The 17,285-nt window shown below is 46.0% G+C and overlaps 1 protein-coding gene across 2 annotated transcripts; it reads right to left on the bottom strand.

The window, feature by feature from the left end:
- Window positions 1–1,704: 1,704 nt before the first annotated feature.
- Window positions 1,705–17,285, bottom strand: LOC122562866 (glutathione S-transferase theta-3-like). 2 transcript variants are annotated; one of them, XM_043716155.1, is made up of 3 exons: window positions 17,064–17,285; window positions 12,703–12,790; window positions 1,705–1,891 (listed from the first exon to the last, which is right to left on the bottom strand). In XM_043716155.1, exons 1-3 carry the CDS (start codon window positions 17,173–17,175, stop codon window positions 1,720–1,722), a joined length of 372 nt encoding a protein of 123 aa, XP_043572090.1. In that variant the 5' UTR covers window positions 17,176–17,285; the 3' UTR covers window positions 1,705–1,719. The 2 variants fall into 2 exon arrangements, with proteins under 2 accessions (XP_043572090.1, XP_043572089.1); XM_043716154.1 differs by having other exon boundaries at window positions 12,703–12,799; window positions 17,073–17,283.

Genomic DNA, 17,285 nt, shown 5'->3' with positions numbered 1-17,285 from the left:
ATAGTTAGGTCAGGATCACGGTGAAGCAGACTGGGATCACATTTAATTAGGTCAGGATCACAGTGAACCAGACTGGGATCACGGATAGTTAGTCTCCTCCGACCTATCACCCTCACCTTGACCTCTTTCCACCTATCACATTTCCAACGCCCCTCCTCCCAGTCCCTCCTCCCTACCTTTTATCTTCTCCTGCTGAACACTCTCTGCTCATTCCTGAGGAAGGGCCTGTGCCCGAAACGTCGAATCTCCTGTTCCCTGGATGCTGCCTGACCTGCTGTGCTGTTCCAGCAATAAAGTTTCATCTTCAATGCAAAGACCAATGAGCAGTCATCTGCTCCCAGTCAGCTCTGAAGCTGTTGTAGCTAATATCTAAAAGGGACCTGCATATCTCATACTGACACCTGAATGATTAATGTGTGAGGGTCACTCTGTCTGGTCAGACCACCCTCTCTCACCGGATGTACTCTCAACAACCAACAAACATTCCCTCCACTTCTACCCCCTCAAAGCACATGGAGTGTTTGCTCCCTTTGCTATATCCCTCCTGTTTGGAAATTGCCATCTCTAAAGCTTAGTAAATGTTCTCCCTTACTTTCTTCATTCCTGTAAACATCTCCTTGTTACCCTCATTAAACATCCCCCTGTAATCCCCAATAATCATCCCCCTGTAATCCCCAACAAACATCCCCCTGTAATCCCCAATAAATATCCCCCTGTAATCCCCAATAACCATCTTGTCATCCCCATTGAACATCCTCTAATTGTCCCCAGTAAACATCCCCTTGTTGTCTTCAATGAGCATCCCCCTGTATTCCCCCAAACAAATTCTCCCAACATTCCCTTGTTATCTCCAATAAACATCCCCCTGTAATCCTTAATAAATATCTCCTCGTCATCCCCATTAAACAATCCCTGATAATCCCCAATAAACATCCCGCTGTCATCCCTAATAACCATCTATGCAGCATCCCCAATAAATATCCCTCTGTAATTCCCAACAAACATCCCCCTGTAATCCCCAATAACCATCTTCCTGTAATCCCTAACAACCACCCCCTTGTAATACTAAATAACCATCCCCCTGTAATCCCCAATAACCATGCCCCTTTATTCCCCAAAAAACATTCCCTGTAATCCCCAATGAATATTTCCTCGTCATCCCTAATCAACACCCACACCATGTCCCCAATAAACATGCCCTCCTGTCCTCAATAAACAACCACTGCTCCATTGAATGCCCCCCCCTTTCCAATAAACAAGTCTTCTCTCAGATGAATAGCTCTTCCCTCCAATAGACTTCCCCACTTCCCAATGGCCATTTCCTAAACCCAATGTCCTTTCCTGTATTGAATGTTCCTGCCCCAATGTCCAGGCTCTCTCTCTAATAAACTGTCTCTTCCTGAAGGACGAACCCTGCCCTGCCAATAAATGGCACCAACCTCAGCGGTGGCTTCCTTCACCTCTGACTTTGGGACAAAGAGTGAGGGTTTAAGGACTATGTGGAGAATGGAGAGTGTGAGTTGTGGAGAGGTTTAGAGAATGGATTCGAGAGCTTAGAATCAAAGCTGCTGATGGCACTGTCACCTCTGGTAGGGCGTAGACACTCAGGACAGGGATGTCTGAGGAATAATGGAGAGTGGGGAATAACTCCTGAGAGAGGAATGGAAATCTAACTGCTTTGTGAATGCTGACTGAATCGATCCTGTCCAAGAATCAAAGCTAGAGAAGTAGTGGCGTTACCCTGAACATGAAAATCCTGCTTCCCTGATATCGAACGGTCATGTGCTGCCAGGCCAGATACTCATCCACTCGGGCACGCCTCTGGAGATCAGCCGGGTACCAGTGGTCGGGCGTCTTGTATTTACACGCCAGGTATTTGAGAATCGCCACACTTCAGGAGAGAGTCAGAGAGACAGTCCGTTATCATCACTCTCTGTCAGTGTCACTCCCTGCACCAGCGTCACTCTCCACATCCTACTCCTGGCCCACTCTGTGTCCCTGTCCACTCAGTCTCATTTTGCTGATTCAGCTCTACCTCAGAGTTCAGCATGGAGGCTGGAAATAAAGCTCAGATGGAGAATCCCACTTCAAAGTTTCTGTCAAGAGTTTTCTCAGGATTTCCATGTGATTTCAATCCTGGAAAGCTCAACTCACTCGTCAAATCCTGTTCCCTACACCCCCTTCCCTTTAGTTTTTAATACCTCTCTTAAGTTGCTCCTTAATATTCCCTAGTCTCAAATGAATCGCATCTTCCTTAAAATCAGAAGAATTATAACAAGAGGAGGAAAACATTCAGCTCCTCCAGCCTACAGCATGAGCCTGTAAGATCAGGGCTGATCTGGTTGTGAATATAACTCCACCTTCCTGCTCACTCCCTACATCCCTTGTCTGAACCTTAAAGTTATTCACCAACCCAGTCTCCACTACTGCCTGGGATGACAGTTCCAAAGATGAACAACCCTCTGAGAGACTAAATTCCTCTTCATCTCCATCTTAAATGGCTACACTGGTTTGAAAATGTCCGACCTAATTCTAGATGCTCGCAAAAAGGGTAACAAGCTCTCTGCATCGACCCTGTCAGGCCGCTTCGCAAAGTGACGTGTTTCAATAAGATTACCTCTGATCGTCCAAACCCTAGTGAGTACAGAGGTGAAAAGTGTGGTGCTGGAAACATCCATTTGCCCCCGTCTTGTCACCTCCCCTGCCACACTCCTTTACAGTACTCAACCCAAAATAATATCAGAGCTTAAAAATGTGTTGCTGGAAAAGCGCAGCAGGTCAGGCAGCATCCAGGGAACAGGAGAATCGACGTTTCGGGCATAAGCCCTTCTTCAGGAATGAGGAAAGTGTGCCAAGCAGGCTAAGATAAAAGGTGGGGAGGAGGGACTTGGGGGAGGGGCGCTGGGAATACGATAGGTGCAAGGAGGTGAGGGTGAGGGTGATAGGCCGGAGAGGGGGTGGGAGGGGAGAGGTCGGGAAGACGATTGGAGGTCATAAGGGTGGTGCTGAATCCCCGACCCCCCCCCCCCCCACCTTTTATCTCAGCCCGCTTGGCACACCAGCCTCATTCCTGAAGAAGGGCTTATGCGCGAAACGTCGATTCTCCTGCTCCTCAGATGCTGCCTGGCCTGCTGCGCTTTTCCAGCACCACACTTTTCAACTCTGCAGGCCTCACTTTCTCCTAGTGAGTACAGGCCCAACATGCTTAATCTTTTGTCACATAGCAGCTCCTTCAGCTTAGGAATTAGCCAACACTGCCACCAATGGAAGAGTATCCCTCCTAAGAAAGGAGACTTAAATGTGTACACAGTATTCCAAATGTGGTCTCGCCAATACCCTATACAGTTGTGACATGACTTTCTTACTTTTATACAATTACACCCTTACAAAAAGAGCCATTTACTTTCCCAATTTATATTTTGTTCATTCATGGGACATGGGCGTCGCTGGCTGGGGCAGCATTTTTGCCCGTCCCTAGTTGCCCTTGAGAAGGTGGTAGTGAACTGCCTTCTTGAACCGCTGCAGTCCACATGCAGGTAGGTCGACCCACAATGCTGGTCGATGGAAGTGGTCATGGGTTTGGAAGGTGGTGTCTCAGAATCTTTGGTGAATTTCTGCAGTGCATCTTGTGGATGGTACACACTTCTGCTACTTCGTGTTGGTGGAGGAGGGAGTGGATGCTTGTGGGTGTGGTGCTGATCAAGTGGGCTGCTTTGTCCTGGATACTGTCAAACGTCTTGAGTGTTGCTGGAGCTGCCCCCATCCAGGCAAGTGGGGAATAGTCTATCACACTCCTGCCTTGTGTGTTGTAGATGGTGAGCATACTTTGGGGAGTGGGGAGGTGAGTTACTCGCTGTACTGTTCTGGCCTCTGACCTGTTCTTATAGCCATCGTGTTTATGTGGTGAGTCCAGATGAGTTTCTGGTCAATGGTAACCCCACATTGTTGATAATGGGGGAATCAATGACATTGAAGTTATAGAAGACAGAAGGGAGTCTTGGTCAGAGAAGACAGGGGGTAATTGTGGAGGGGTGTTTTTTTGACTGGAGGTCTGTGCCCAATGGTGTTCCGCAAGGATCAGTGCTGGGACCTCTGTTGTTTGTAATTTATATATAAAGATTTGGATGAGAAAGTGGGCGGACTGAGTAGTAAGTTTGCGGATGATGGGAACATTGGTGGAGTTTGGAGTTGTGGATAGTGAGACAGCAGCATAAAAAAATAGTTGGAAAGTTGGGTGCAGGAACGACAGATGGAGTTTAATCCGGACAAGTGTGAAATAATGCATTTTGGGAGGTCAAACGCAAGATGAAAATATACAGTAAATGGCAGGACCCTGAGGAGTATTGATATATAGAGGGACCTTGTGGTGTAAGTTCACAGCTCCCTGAAAGTGATAACACAAATAGACAAGATAATAAAGGTGTACTGGCACTGATTATAAACGTGGCAAGTCACGGTGCAGCTGTATAAAACGTTGGCTTGGTCACATTCCTGGTTTGGTCGCAGTTCTGGTCCCCACATTACAGGAAGGATGTGAAGGCTTTGGAGAGGGTGCAAAACAGGTTGGCCAGGATGCTGCCTGAACTGGAGTGTATTAGCAATAAGGAGAGCTTGGTCAATCTTGGTTTGTTTTCACTAAAGCATTGGAGGCTGTGGGCTGACCTGCTAGGAATTTATAAAATGATGAGAGGCACAGATAATGTGTATAGTCAGAGCCTCTTGCCTAGGGTGAAATATCAAATACCTAGGGGGTGTAGGTTTAAAGTGAGGGGGGGAAAGTTTAAAGGGAGTGCACAAAGCAAGGTTTTATGCAGATGTGGTAGTCGCCTGGAACACACTGCCAGGGGAGGTGGTGGAAGCAGATACAATATATATATGCATGAACAGGCAGGGAATAGAGGAATACAGACCTTGTGCAGGCCAGTGGGATTAGATTAGAATGACACCATGGTCAGCAATGACAGGGTGGGCTGAAGGACCTGCTCCTGTGCTGGACTGTGCTATGTTTGATGCTCATTGCATGTCAAAGGGCTCTGGTTACATTGTCTCTTATTGAAGATGGTCTTTAGCTGGCAGTTGTGAGGCACTAATGTTCCTTGCCACTCTTCAGTCCAACCTGAATATTGTCCTGGTCTTGCTGCATTTGGACATGGACTTCTCTCAGCATCTGGGAGTCCTCGATGGTGTCGAACCGTGTGCAATCATCAGCAATATGGTCACTTCTGACCTTATGAAGAAGGAAGATCGTTACTTATGGAGAAATTACTTATTTCGAGGAGTTATGAATCTGTGGAATTCAATAGCTTTGCGTGCGATGGATGCTAGGGCAATCAGTAAAGGAGCTAGACAGATTCTTAGTTAATAATGGGCTGAAGGGATATGGAGGGCAAACAGGAAAGTTGAGTTGAAGCCAAGGTGCGATCAGTCATGATCGTATCAAATGGTAGGTCAGGCTCAAGGGGCTGAATGGCCTATTTCTGCTCCTACTTCTTGTATTCTTATGAAGGTCATTGAGGATGCTGTGGATGCTTGGGTCAAGGATTATATCACTAGTATCACCATGCAACCGTGTACAAAGATATCCAAATCCCTCTGTATTGCAGCTTTCTTAATTTGGGTCAGACTCTTGCCTCTGAAAGAGTCTGGGTTTAAGCCCCCACCCTGGGGTTCCAGCACATCAATCAGGGTGAACAAATGCTTCTGCTACCTTAGAAACTGTACCCAATTGAACCCATTATTAGCCTCAATCCTCAACCCAGAAATGATTTGAAATCATTATAGGAGCTCCATCAACATTATTAGCTACAGATGTGCCCCCAAAATAAAAATTGAAGGAACTGCAGCCGCTGTAGAGTTCTGAGGAAGGGTCACCAGACTCAAAATGTTAACTCTGGTTTCTCTTCCCAGTTACTGCCAGACATCCTGAGCTTTTCCAGCAACTTCTATTTTGTCCCTAAATAAAGTGCCCTCACTTCCAAGTAATTTCCAGACTAAACAGAGATATCTTACATCAACCGTGATTACATTGAATAGAGGCTTGGTGGGTGAATAATTCATTCTTGTTCCTCAGCCGATGGGCTGAGAACTGGCAGATGGAGGTTAATTTAGATAAATGTGAGGTGTTGTATTTTAGAAAGGCAAATCTTAGCAGGACTTATACACTTAATGGGGTCATGTTGCGGCTGTACAGGATAATGCTTAGGTGACATTTGGAATACTGTGTTCAATTCTGGTCTCCCTGTTATAGAAAAGATGTTGCAAAACCTGAAAGGGTTCAGAAAAGATTTATAAGAATATTGCCGAGGTTTGAGGGTTTGAGGGAGAGGCTGAGTAGGCTGGGGCTATTTTTCGTGGAACATGGAGGCTGAGGGGTGACCTTATAGAGGTTTTGAAAATCCTGAGGGGGGCATGGATAGAATAAATAGCCAAAGTCTTTTCCCCAGGGAAGTCCAAAACTAGAGGGCACAGGTTTAAAGTGAGAGGGGAAAGATTTAAAAGGGACCTAAGGAGCAACTTTTTCACACAGAGGGTGGTGCGTGTATGGAATGAGCTGCCAGAGGAAGTGGTGGAGGCTGATACAATTGCAACATTTAAAAGGCATTTGGATGAGTACATGAATAGGAAGGGTTTGGAGGGATATGGGCCGGGTGCTGGCAAATGGGGCTAGATTAATTTAGGTATATCTGGTCAGAATGGATGATTTGGAGTGAAGGGTCTGTTTCTGTGCTGTATGACACTATGCTCCTATGTGCCTAATGTATTTTCACTGGGTATGTTACAGCAAAGGAAACTCCCCAGAATTAACCACTCTCTGTAGATAGAATCTCTCATTCTTAGTTCTAGAGAAATTTTGAGATCTGAGGTATAAAGTGTGAGTTTGTAAATCCTGGATTAGATTACAGACATGGTTACAATATTATACTGTGTAAAATGATTTTAGAAATAAATGTAAAAGTATTCAAATCCCGCTAGAGATAATGTGAGGTAACAAAGCTACTTAAACGTGTAGAATATCCAAACAAAAAGGCAGGAGTTGAGAGAGAGTGAGACAGGGGCAGCCGGGAAGGTACATTTGAATATAAAATACTTACCTTGTGAAATGGTGGAGTGAAGGATGATGAGGAGTGGACGCCAACACGGGGACTGCTGGGTAAGTGACCAAATATATTCAGGCAGGGGCTAATACTGAAACACTACACGTGTCGTGCCTCCCACCCATCTCCCTCTTATAACCAAATAAAAAAATCCCGATGTGGAGGGTTGGTAAGGTTTCTTTCTATCTCTTTTGGCAAACTAGAGCAGATGGGATCGAAGCAAGGGCAGTTGTATGCTCCTCTTGCAGGATGTGGGAGGTAAAGGTCACCACTAGTGTCACTGCTGACTTCACCTGGGAGAAATGCAAGTGGAGGGAACTTGTGCCTGGGGTTGGAGGAGGTAGGGGAGGTCCTTAATGAAAAACTTCACTTCAGTATTTACTACTGAGAGGGACCTTGTCATTTGTGAGGACAGCGTGAAACAGGCTGACATGCTTGAACAGGTTGATTAGATTACCTACAGTGTGGAAACAGGCCCTTCGGCCCAACAAGTCCACACTGACCCGCCGAAGCGCAACCCACCCATACCCCTACAGCATGGCCAATTCACCTAACCTGCACATCTTTGGACTGTGGGAGGAAACCGGAGGACCCGGAGGAAACCCACGCAGACACGGGGAGAATGTGCAAACTCCACACAGTCAGTCGCCTGAGTCGGGAACTGAACCCGGGTCTCTGGCGCTGTGAGGCAGCAGTACTAACCACTGTGCCACCGTGCCGCCCTCAGAGGGAAGTTGATGTTAAGAGGGATGTTGTGCTGGAAATTTTGAAAATCGTAAGGATAGGCAGGTCCTCTGGGCCAGGCGGGATATACCCTAGGTTTCTACAGGAAGTGAGGGAAGAGATTGCTGCGCCTTTGGCGATGATGTCTGCATCCTTACTGTCCACTGCAGTAGTGCCAGATGATTGGAAGGTGGCAAATGTTATTCCCTTGTTCAAAAAGGTGGAGTTGTAGATGGTGTGGAGGGCTGTTGTAGGTTGCAACAGGACATTGACAGGATGCAGAGCTGGGCTGAGAAGTGGCAGATGGAGTTCAAGTTGGAAAAGTGTAAAGTGATTCACTTTGGAAGGTCAAGTTTGAATGCAGGGTTAAAGGCAGGATTCTTGGCAGTGTGGAGGAACAGAGGGATCTTGGGGTCCATGTCCATAGGTCTCTCAAAGTTGCCGCCCAAGTTGGTAGGGTTGTTAAAAAGGCGCATGGTGTGTTGGCTTTCATTAGCAGGGGATTGAGAATAAGAGCCGCAAGATTATGCTGCAGCTCTATAAGGCCCTGGTCAACCACACTTGAAATGCTGTATTCTGTTCTGGTGGCCTCATTATAAGAAGGATTTTGAAACTGTGGACAGAGTGCAGACCTGAAGAAGGGCTTATGCCCAAAACGTCGATTCTCCTGCTCCTTGAATGCTGCCTGGCCTGCTGTGTTTTTCCAGCACCACATTTTTCAACTGCAAAGGAGATTTGCCAGGATGCTGCCTGGACTGAAGGGCATGTCTTATGAAGAAAGTTTGAGGGAGCTGGGGCTTTTCTCATTGGAGGGAAGAAGGATGAGAGGTGACTTGATAGAGGTGTACAAGATGATGAGAGGTATAGATAGAGTCTGTAGTCAGAGACCTTTTCCCCAGGGTGGAAATGGCTATCACAAGGGGGCATGATTTTAAGGTGACTGTAAGAAGTTTAGGCGGGATGTCAGAGGTCAGTTCTTTTCACAGAGAGTGGTGGGTGCATGGAATGCACTGCCAGTAGTGGCAGTAGAGTCAGATACATTAGGGACATTTAAGACATTTCGTGACTCTTGGATAGGCACATGAATGATAGTAAAATGAAGGGGATGTAGGTTAGTTTGACCTTAGAGTTGGATAAAAGGTCAGCACAACATTGAGGGCCGAAGGGCCTACACTGTGCTGTACTGTTCCATGTTCTAAAACATCCTAAGGTTGTACTCACAAAATAAAAAATAGATCATTGTTTCCCTCTCATCTCTGCTTTGAAAAGATGTTATCTACGACCCCTCCCCTCTACTTGGCCAGCAATAGCCAGGTCTGACCTCAAGATCCATACATCTAAACAAACCTCTCTTGTTTTGGGAATAGTTTTACTGTTGAGTTTTGTTGGGTAAGATTCTTTTCGGATGAATTCAATATTTGTGTGTTTTTCAGTGTGTCTCTTGGCTCACAGCGAACACGTTCAAGGCTGTAAAAGGTTTTCATTTTACTTTTGGCAAAGGTTCAGGTTTTGCATTGGTTGTGTTAAATCAACAGACAGTCCACATCAGAGCGAAGGGAGTCTTGTGGCCTTGGAGATGCTATTCAGAAAAGGTCTACTCGTCTCATTTTTGGGTTGAAGGGCTTATCTTATATGCATCATTTGGACAGGTTGGGCTGTGCTCATTGAAGTTTAGAAGAGTGAGAGGTGATCCTATTGGTAAGACATTGGTGAGGCGACCACTGCAGCGGACAGCTGGAACTGACAACCGGAAGCGGCAGATTCAAACCACTACAAATGCCGGAGGAAAGGTCACAGAAGCGCTTCACAGGAGGCTCCCAAGCACTGAGGATGTCACCTAGACAGGGGACGAAACGTCTGCAACACAAATTCCCAGCTCGGCGAACACAACCACAACAGGTTTGAGTTATAAGGAGAGGCTGGATAGGCTGGGAGTTTGTCACCTGGAGAGTGGAATTGTGAAAATAGATAAGTCCCCTGGGCAGGATGGGATTTATCCTCAGATTCTCTGGAAATCTAGGGAGGAGATTGCTGAGCCTTTGGCTTTGATCTTTATGTCATCATTGTCTACAGGAATAGTGCCAGAAGACTGGGGGATAGCAAATGTGGCTCCCTTGTTCAAGAAGGGGAGTAGAGACAACCCTGGTGATTATAGACCAGTGAGCCTTACTTCCATTGTGGGCAGCACGGTGGCTCAGTGGTTAGCACTGCTGCCTCACAGCGTCAGGGACCTGGGTTTGATTCCCACCTCGGGCGATTGTCTGTGTGGGGTTTGTACATTCTCCCCGTGTCTGTGTGGGTTTCCTCCGGGTGCTCCGGGTAAGTGGATTGGCCATGTTAAATTGCCCATAGTGTTAGGTGCATCAGTCAGGGGTAAATATAGTGTAGGGGAATGAGTCTGGGTAGGTTACTTTTCGGAGAGTTGGTGTGGACTTGTTGGGCCGAAGGGCCTGTTCCCATACTATAGGGAATCTAATTTAAAGTGTTGGCAAAGGTTATAAGAGATAGCCTTTATTTATCATTATCTGTAAAGGAATAATTTGATGAGGGATAGTCAACACGGTTTTGTGAAGAGTAGGTCATGCCTCACAAACCTTATTGAATTCTTTGAGATGGTGACCAAACAGGTGGATGAGGGTAAAGCGGTTGATGTGGTGTATATGGGTTTCAGGAAGGTGTTTGATAAGGTTTCCCATGGTAGGCTATTGCACAAAATAGGGAGGCAAAGGATTGAGGGTCGTTTAGCAGTTTAGATCAGAAATTGGCTAGCTCAAAGAAGTCAGAGGGTGGTGGTTGATGGGAAATGTTCACCCTGGAGTTCAGCTCATAGTGGTGTACTGCAAGGACCTGTTTTAGGGCCACTGTTGTTTGTCATTTTCATTAATGATCTGGATGAGGGCATATAAGGATGACACTAAGTTCAGTGGAGTTGTGGATAGTGCTGAAGGATGTTGCAGGTTACAGAGGGACATAGATAAGCTGCAGAGCTGGGCTGAGAGGTGGCAAATGGAGTTTAATGTGGAAAAGTGTGAGGTGATTCACTCTGGAAGGAGCAACAGGAATACAGAGTACTGGGCTAATGGTAAGATTCCTGGTAGTGTGGATGAGCAGAGAGATCTCGGTGTCCATGTGCATGGATCCCTGAAAGTTGCCACCCAGGTTGATCGGGTTGGTAAGAAGGCATACGGTGTATTGGCTTTTATTGGTAGCGGGAGTGAGTTTCACAGCCATGAAGTCACGTTACAGCTGTACAAATCTCTGGTGCGGCCGCATTTGGAGTATTGTGTACAGTTCTGGTCACCGCATTATAGGAAGGATTTGGAAGCTTTGGAAAGGGTGCAAAGATTTACCAGGATGTTGCCTGGTATGGAGGGAAGGTCTTCTGAGGAATTTGAAGCTGTTTTTGTTCGAGAGAAGAAGGTTGAGAGGTGACTTATTTGAGACATACAGTATAATCAGAGGGTTAGACAGGGTGGACAGGGAGAGCCTTTTTCCTCGGATAGTAATGGCTGGTACAAGGGACATAGCTTTAAATTGAGAGGTGATAGATATAGGACAGATGTCAGAGGTAGTTTCTTTATTCAGAGAGTAGTAAGGGTGTGGAATGCCTTGCCTGCAACAGCAGTAGACTCGACAACTTTAAGCGTATTTAAATGGTCATTGGATAAACATATGGATGAAAATGGAAGTACTGCAAGGACCTGTTTTAGGGCCACTGTTGTTTGTCATTTTCATTAATGATCTGGATGAGGGCATATAAGGATGGGTTAGTAAACTTGCAGATGACACTAAGTTCAGTGGAGTTGTGGATAGTGCTGAAGGATGTTGCAGGGCGGCGCAACATCGAGGGCTGAAGGGTCTGTAATGCAATGTAATGTTCTATGAGACTGAGAGGTGACCTTATAGAGGTCTATAAAATTAGGAGAGGCATAGCTAAGGTAGATAGCCAACAGTTTTTATCCCTGCGAAAGGGAGTATAAAACAAGAGAACATAGGTTTAAGATTAGGGGACAGAGATACAAAACGTCCAGGGGGACAATTTGTTTTCATACAGAACGTGGTGAGAATCTGGAACAGGCTGTCAGAGGTAGTGGTGGAGCGAGTGCAATTTTGTCATTGAAGAAATACTTGGTTAGGTACATGGATGGGATACGTATAGAGGGATAATGGGACTAGATTAATTGTACAAACTGGGCAGTGTGGACATGTTGGGCCACAGGGCCTGTTTCCATGCTGTAAACCTCTTTGACTATGACTATGACTCTCTTGATTCTGAGGCGGCTTGACAAAATGGATGCTTTGCCTTGTGGGTAATGTTGCCTCTAAGCCAAATGGCAGATACATTGATGTCAGAAGCAGCTCCTATGCATGGAGCTCAGAGGTCCATGTTGTAGCAGAAACAATTGGAGGTAGTGTAGCTTGTCAGAGAGGATAGCATTAGGGGATACCAATTAAAAACAGATATTTAAGACAGAGGTTAAGAGACCTTTTCACTCAGAGGGTCATGGGTCTGCTGAAATTCCTTCCCAAGCATGGAGGAGGCTGGGTCATAGAGATGTACAGCACAGAAACAGACCCTTCAGTCCAACTTGTCCATGCTGACCAGGTATCCTAAAGTAATCTAGTCCTATAATCTAGTCAAAGGTTATCAAGGTGAGGCAGGAAAGTGAGCCGTGGTCAGATCAGCCATGAGGTTACTGGATGTCAGAGCAAGCTCCAAGGATGAATGGCATCCTGCTGTTTCCATGATTATGTTTTTATGACCTTCACGCCCTCAGATTCTGTGGTAAAATAAGTAACAAAAGAATTCTCTCTCCCATCAGCCACAAATCCCACACCCCCGCTCAGAGCAGTGTTTGTTTTGAACATAGGTGCGTGCCCTCACCTCTCTCCCATGGTGAAAGCTCCATCTTTGAGCGCTGGCACCAGTCTGAGGGGATTCACTTTGCCAAAGTCCTCACTGTACTGCTGACCTGCAGACAATACAAGACACAGGAAACTGGAGCAGATGGTATACCATTTTCAAGCCTCCTCTGCCATTTAAGACAATACATCCTTCTCACAGTTTCCCCTGTCGTTTAATTCCCAAACGCCCGTTGACCCTTATGCATGAAATACTCAGTGACTGAACAACCACAGCTCTCTCGTGTAGAAAATCCCAAAGACATTCCTTTGAGTAAAGAAATTTCTCCTCATTTCAGTTTTGTCGATGACTAGCCACTTATCCTGACACTGTGACACGACTCTGTAGCCAGAGGGAAACCCCTCCAGGCACCTATCCTATAACTTTCAGAAGATATTCCACTCCATTTGCCCCCATCTTGTCACCTCCCCTGCCACACTCCTTTACAGTACTCAACCCAAAATAATATCAGAGCTTAAAAATGTGTTGCTGGAAAAGCGCAGCAGGTCAGGCAGCATCCAAGGAGCAGGAGAATCGACGTTTCGGGCATAAGCCCTTCTTCAGGAATGAGGAGGGTGTGCCAAGCAGGCTAAGATAAAGGGTAGGGAGGAGGGACTTGGGGGAGGGGCGTTGGGAATGCGATAGGTGGAAGGAGGTTAAGATGAGGGTGATAGGCCAGAGAGGGGGTGGAGGGCGGAGAGGTCGGGAAGAAGATTGCAGGTCAAGAAGGCGGTGCTGAGTCTGAGGCTTATGCCCGAAACGTCGATTCTCCTGTTCCTTGGATGCTGCCTGACCTGCTGCGCTTTTCCAGCAACACATTTTCAGCTCTGATCTCCAGCATCTGCAGACCTCACTTTCTCCCAAAATAATATCAGTAAATGTGCAAACTCAATTCGCACATTCAAACAAATGAAACAGATTACACATAGTTAAAGACCAACTACTGAAAATCTACATCTGTATCCATTGGTTTCCCTTATCTTCCCAGCTAGAGAAAATCTTTTAAAAGTAACGGACTCATTAAATCCCATTTCCCTCCCATAATCTATGTTGGTTGCTTTCATAAACTTATGATGAGTTTCTCAATGTTCTGTTGCTACATATATTCGACAGAAAATAAATATTTCTCACTACTGACGCCAGGTGAACTACCTGGTTTCTCTCTCTCTTCTTTCTTGAGTGATGAGAGTCAATTAACAATCTATCAATCAATGGAGAGTGGTCTAGAATCTAAGAAATTCTGTGTTAAATTCCCAAAATTTGGTTTGTGAAGGCTAGAATGAAGGAGTGAATCCTGAGCTAATAGCCACCATTTCCATAGAACTGAACACAAGTCATATATAGACACCATTCTGCAAGATTCAAGCCAATGTTAATTTTTTGTTCCATTAATTTCTCAAGTACTAATTTTTAACTAAGAATATTTCTTCAGCTTTCTCATTCTTGCTAGGCTCTTTGTTGCCCCTACATTTCAGCATGATTTGTGTCATCTACTGTGAAGTCGAAGACGAGAAATTTTCTTGAATTTGCTTGTTCTCCTTATCACTTCACTAGTTTCAGCTTTGATAGACTCATGTTCATTTCCATCAACTGAACAATTACGGTTTACTGCTCTGGTAGCAGAGTGGTAATGTCTCTACCTCTGGGCCAGCAGGCCTGAGTCGAAGTCCCATCTACTTCAAAGGCGTGTGAACAATATCCCTGAACAGGTTGATTAGAAAATGTCCTCTCTTCCGATTTACATTCCTATGGAAATCTTCACAATTGGTTCTGTTTCTTTATAGTGTACTCGCAATCTTCTCTTAGCTGGTTATCTGTGTTCACTGAACTATAATCCCCTCCCTAACAATCTACAGAGTTATTGCTCTTGCAGACATTATGAGCATTTGCGTGGACACTCCTTTAAAAACTCTTAAAAGCCATAGTTAAACAACATACTTGATTAGTTTCTGTGTCTTAAGGAAATGTATACTTGTTGCAAGTGATGTCTTTTTTTCAAAATAGTGGCCACTGTTCGACTACCATCGCATTTCTTTTATTCACTGATGGGATATGAGCATTGCTGGTTGCCCTTGAGAAGGTGGGGGTGAGCTACCTTTCTGAGCCTCTGCAGTCCATGTGCTGCAGATAGACCCACAATGACATTAAAGGGGGAATTCACGATTCTGACCCAGTGACACTGAAGGAACAGTGATATATTTCCAAGTCAGGATGGTGAGTGGCTTGGAGGGGAACTTGCAGGGGGTGGTGTTCCCATGTATCTGCTGCCCTTGTCTTTTTAATGGAAGTGCCCATGGGTTTGGAAGGTGCTGTGTAAGGATATTTGGCAAATTTCTGCAGTGCATCTTGTACAGAGTACACACTCTGGCTGCTGAAGGACAGTGGGGGAGAGACCAGATGTTTGAGTGTGGTGCCAATCAAATGGGCTGCATTGACCTGGATAGTTTCAAGCTTTTTGAATGTTGTTGGAGCCAGACCATTCAGGCAAGCGAAGACCATTCTCTCATACTCCTGATTTGATGACGGATAGGCTTTGGGGAGTCAAGAGGTGAGTTACTTGCTGCAGTATTCCCAGCCTCTGACCTGCTGCTGAGCCTATTGTATTTATGCGGTGACTCCAGTCAGGTTTCCAGTAAACGGTAACCCCCAGAATGTTGATTGTGTGGTGCTCAGTGATTTTTACCCAATACTCTGCTCCATTTCTCTTACTGCTTTCCAATTTCATGAATCCTCTCACCTCCTTCACCAGTTTAAAGCCCTAGCTACTGCCCTGATTATTTGATTTCCCAGGACACCGGCCTCAGAATGCCTTATGTAAAGTTTGTCCCAGTGGAAGTAACTCCATTTTATCTCCAGTGCCCCTGCCTGTCACCCATGCCCTGAAACCTCTGCCTTCCCAAACATTCTCTCAGCCACATATTTAATTTTTAGTTTATCCCTGTGCCAATAAGTGCATGGCTTTAGCAGCAAATAGGGTTTATTGCATTGGCCATGTTTCTAGTGAGTGCCAACACCAGGAGAAATGAGTGCACACAGGAACACAGTGCCATGCCTCACTAATCTCACTGGCTCTATGTGAACAAACTGCAGGGACTATTTTGTCAGGCAATTCAAGGCTAAGATGGAGGAATGTGTGTGGAGGGAGAGGCACGAGCATGGGGTGTGTTTGAGGGATGTGAGTGGAGGGAATGGGGAGAAATGGGTGCGGGAAGCAGGGAGGGAGTTGTGGTGAGCGCACAGCAATGAGATCCGTCCTTGTCAGCCCCAGCGTCCTGATCCCCAGATTAGTGACGCCAGTACAGCTCACACTCCAGTGAAAGAAGTCCCAGCCTATCCCGTCTCTCTCTCTATAACTCAAACCCTCCATTCCCAGCACCATCTTGGGAAATTTTTTCTCAGCCCTGTCCTTCCTATAACAGGACGACTGGAACTGGACTCGGTACTCCAGAAGAAGTCTCAGCAACGTCCCGTTCAGCCCCAACTCCAATACTCAAAAAGTTTCAGCAATGAAGGCGAGTATGCTAAACACCTTTTTAACCACCCTGCCTTGATGTGATGCAGACTTTATGTGCCTGAACCCTGAGATCTCACTATTCTACAACACTACCCAAGTTCTACCCATGTACGAACCACAACAACTGGTTCCTCTGAAGGAGGACCTGGAGAGGGTGGTGTGCTTACTCTAGAACTAGACAGTGGTGACATAAACCTCCCAGATACAACTGCATCTCCCTTAATATACCTCCATCAACCAAAACCACACTTCTTTCCAATGCCTACCACTTGGATGGTTCTCACACCACAGCCCACGGTCAGTTCGCTCATCTGCCCGGCATTTCTTGTTTTCATTTGACATGTGACTGGACATCGAATGGCGCTTTTTACCCACTCGATCACTGACAGGAAACAAAACCAATGCAAACGAGAACTTCCTGTTGATCAGATATGAGACTTTACGGAATGAGTCCGTGCCTTATATGGTCAAGGGCTTGAAGGATGGGAAACAAGAGAGGGAGAGAGCAGAAGAGATGGGAGAGATAGAAGAGGAGAGATGAGAGAGGGAGAAGGTGAAGAAAAGGGAAGCAAGAAAGGAAGGAGAAGACAGTGGAGGGGAGGAGGAGGCATAGGCAGAAGGAAACCAAAAGAGGGTCGTGGAGGCGGTGGAGGAATTAAAGGGAAGAGGAGACAGGGAAGATGTTAGGTGAGGAGGGGAGCAGGAAGGCAGAGAGAGAATATTGGAAGGGCAAGAGGTAGGAAAATGAATAAGCATAAAAGCTCAAGTTGCAGAAAAAGTTTAGCAGACGGTAGTGCAAGCTGGGCACTGGCATTCTGCCAATCCTTACCTATTGACAGATCGACCTGCTTAAACTCAAACGCAATGTTATTCTTCTTGGCGAAAATGTAGACAGCCCGGCAGGGCTGTGAGTGCAGATCCAAGTACAGCTCCAAACCCATGCTGCTGCTTCCAGACTTTGCAGAATAACAAGACTCAGGGAATCAGCAGCTCAGTCTTTGTCTGATGTCAAACCAATCCCTCCCCCAGTTCCCACAAACACAAGCACGTA

The sequence above is a fragment of the Chiloscyllium plagiosum genome, chromosome 25, assembly GCF_004010195.1.
Source record: "Chiloscyllium plagiosum isolate BGI_BamShark_2017 chromosome 25, ASM401019v2, whole genome shotgun sequence".
NCBI lineage: Eukaryota > Metazoa > Chordata > Chondrichthyes > Orectolobiformes > Hemiscylliidae > Chiloscyllium > Chiloscyllium plagiosum.
The sequence above is the reverse complement of the archived record's forward strand: the minus strand, read 5'-3'. Positions and strand labels throughout refer to the sequence as shown.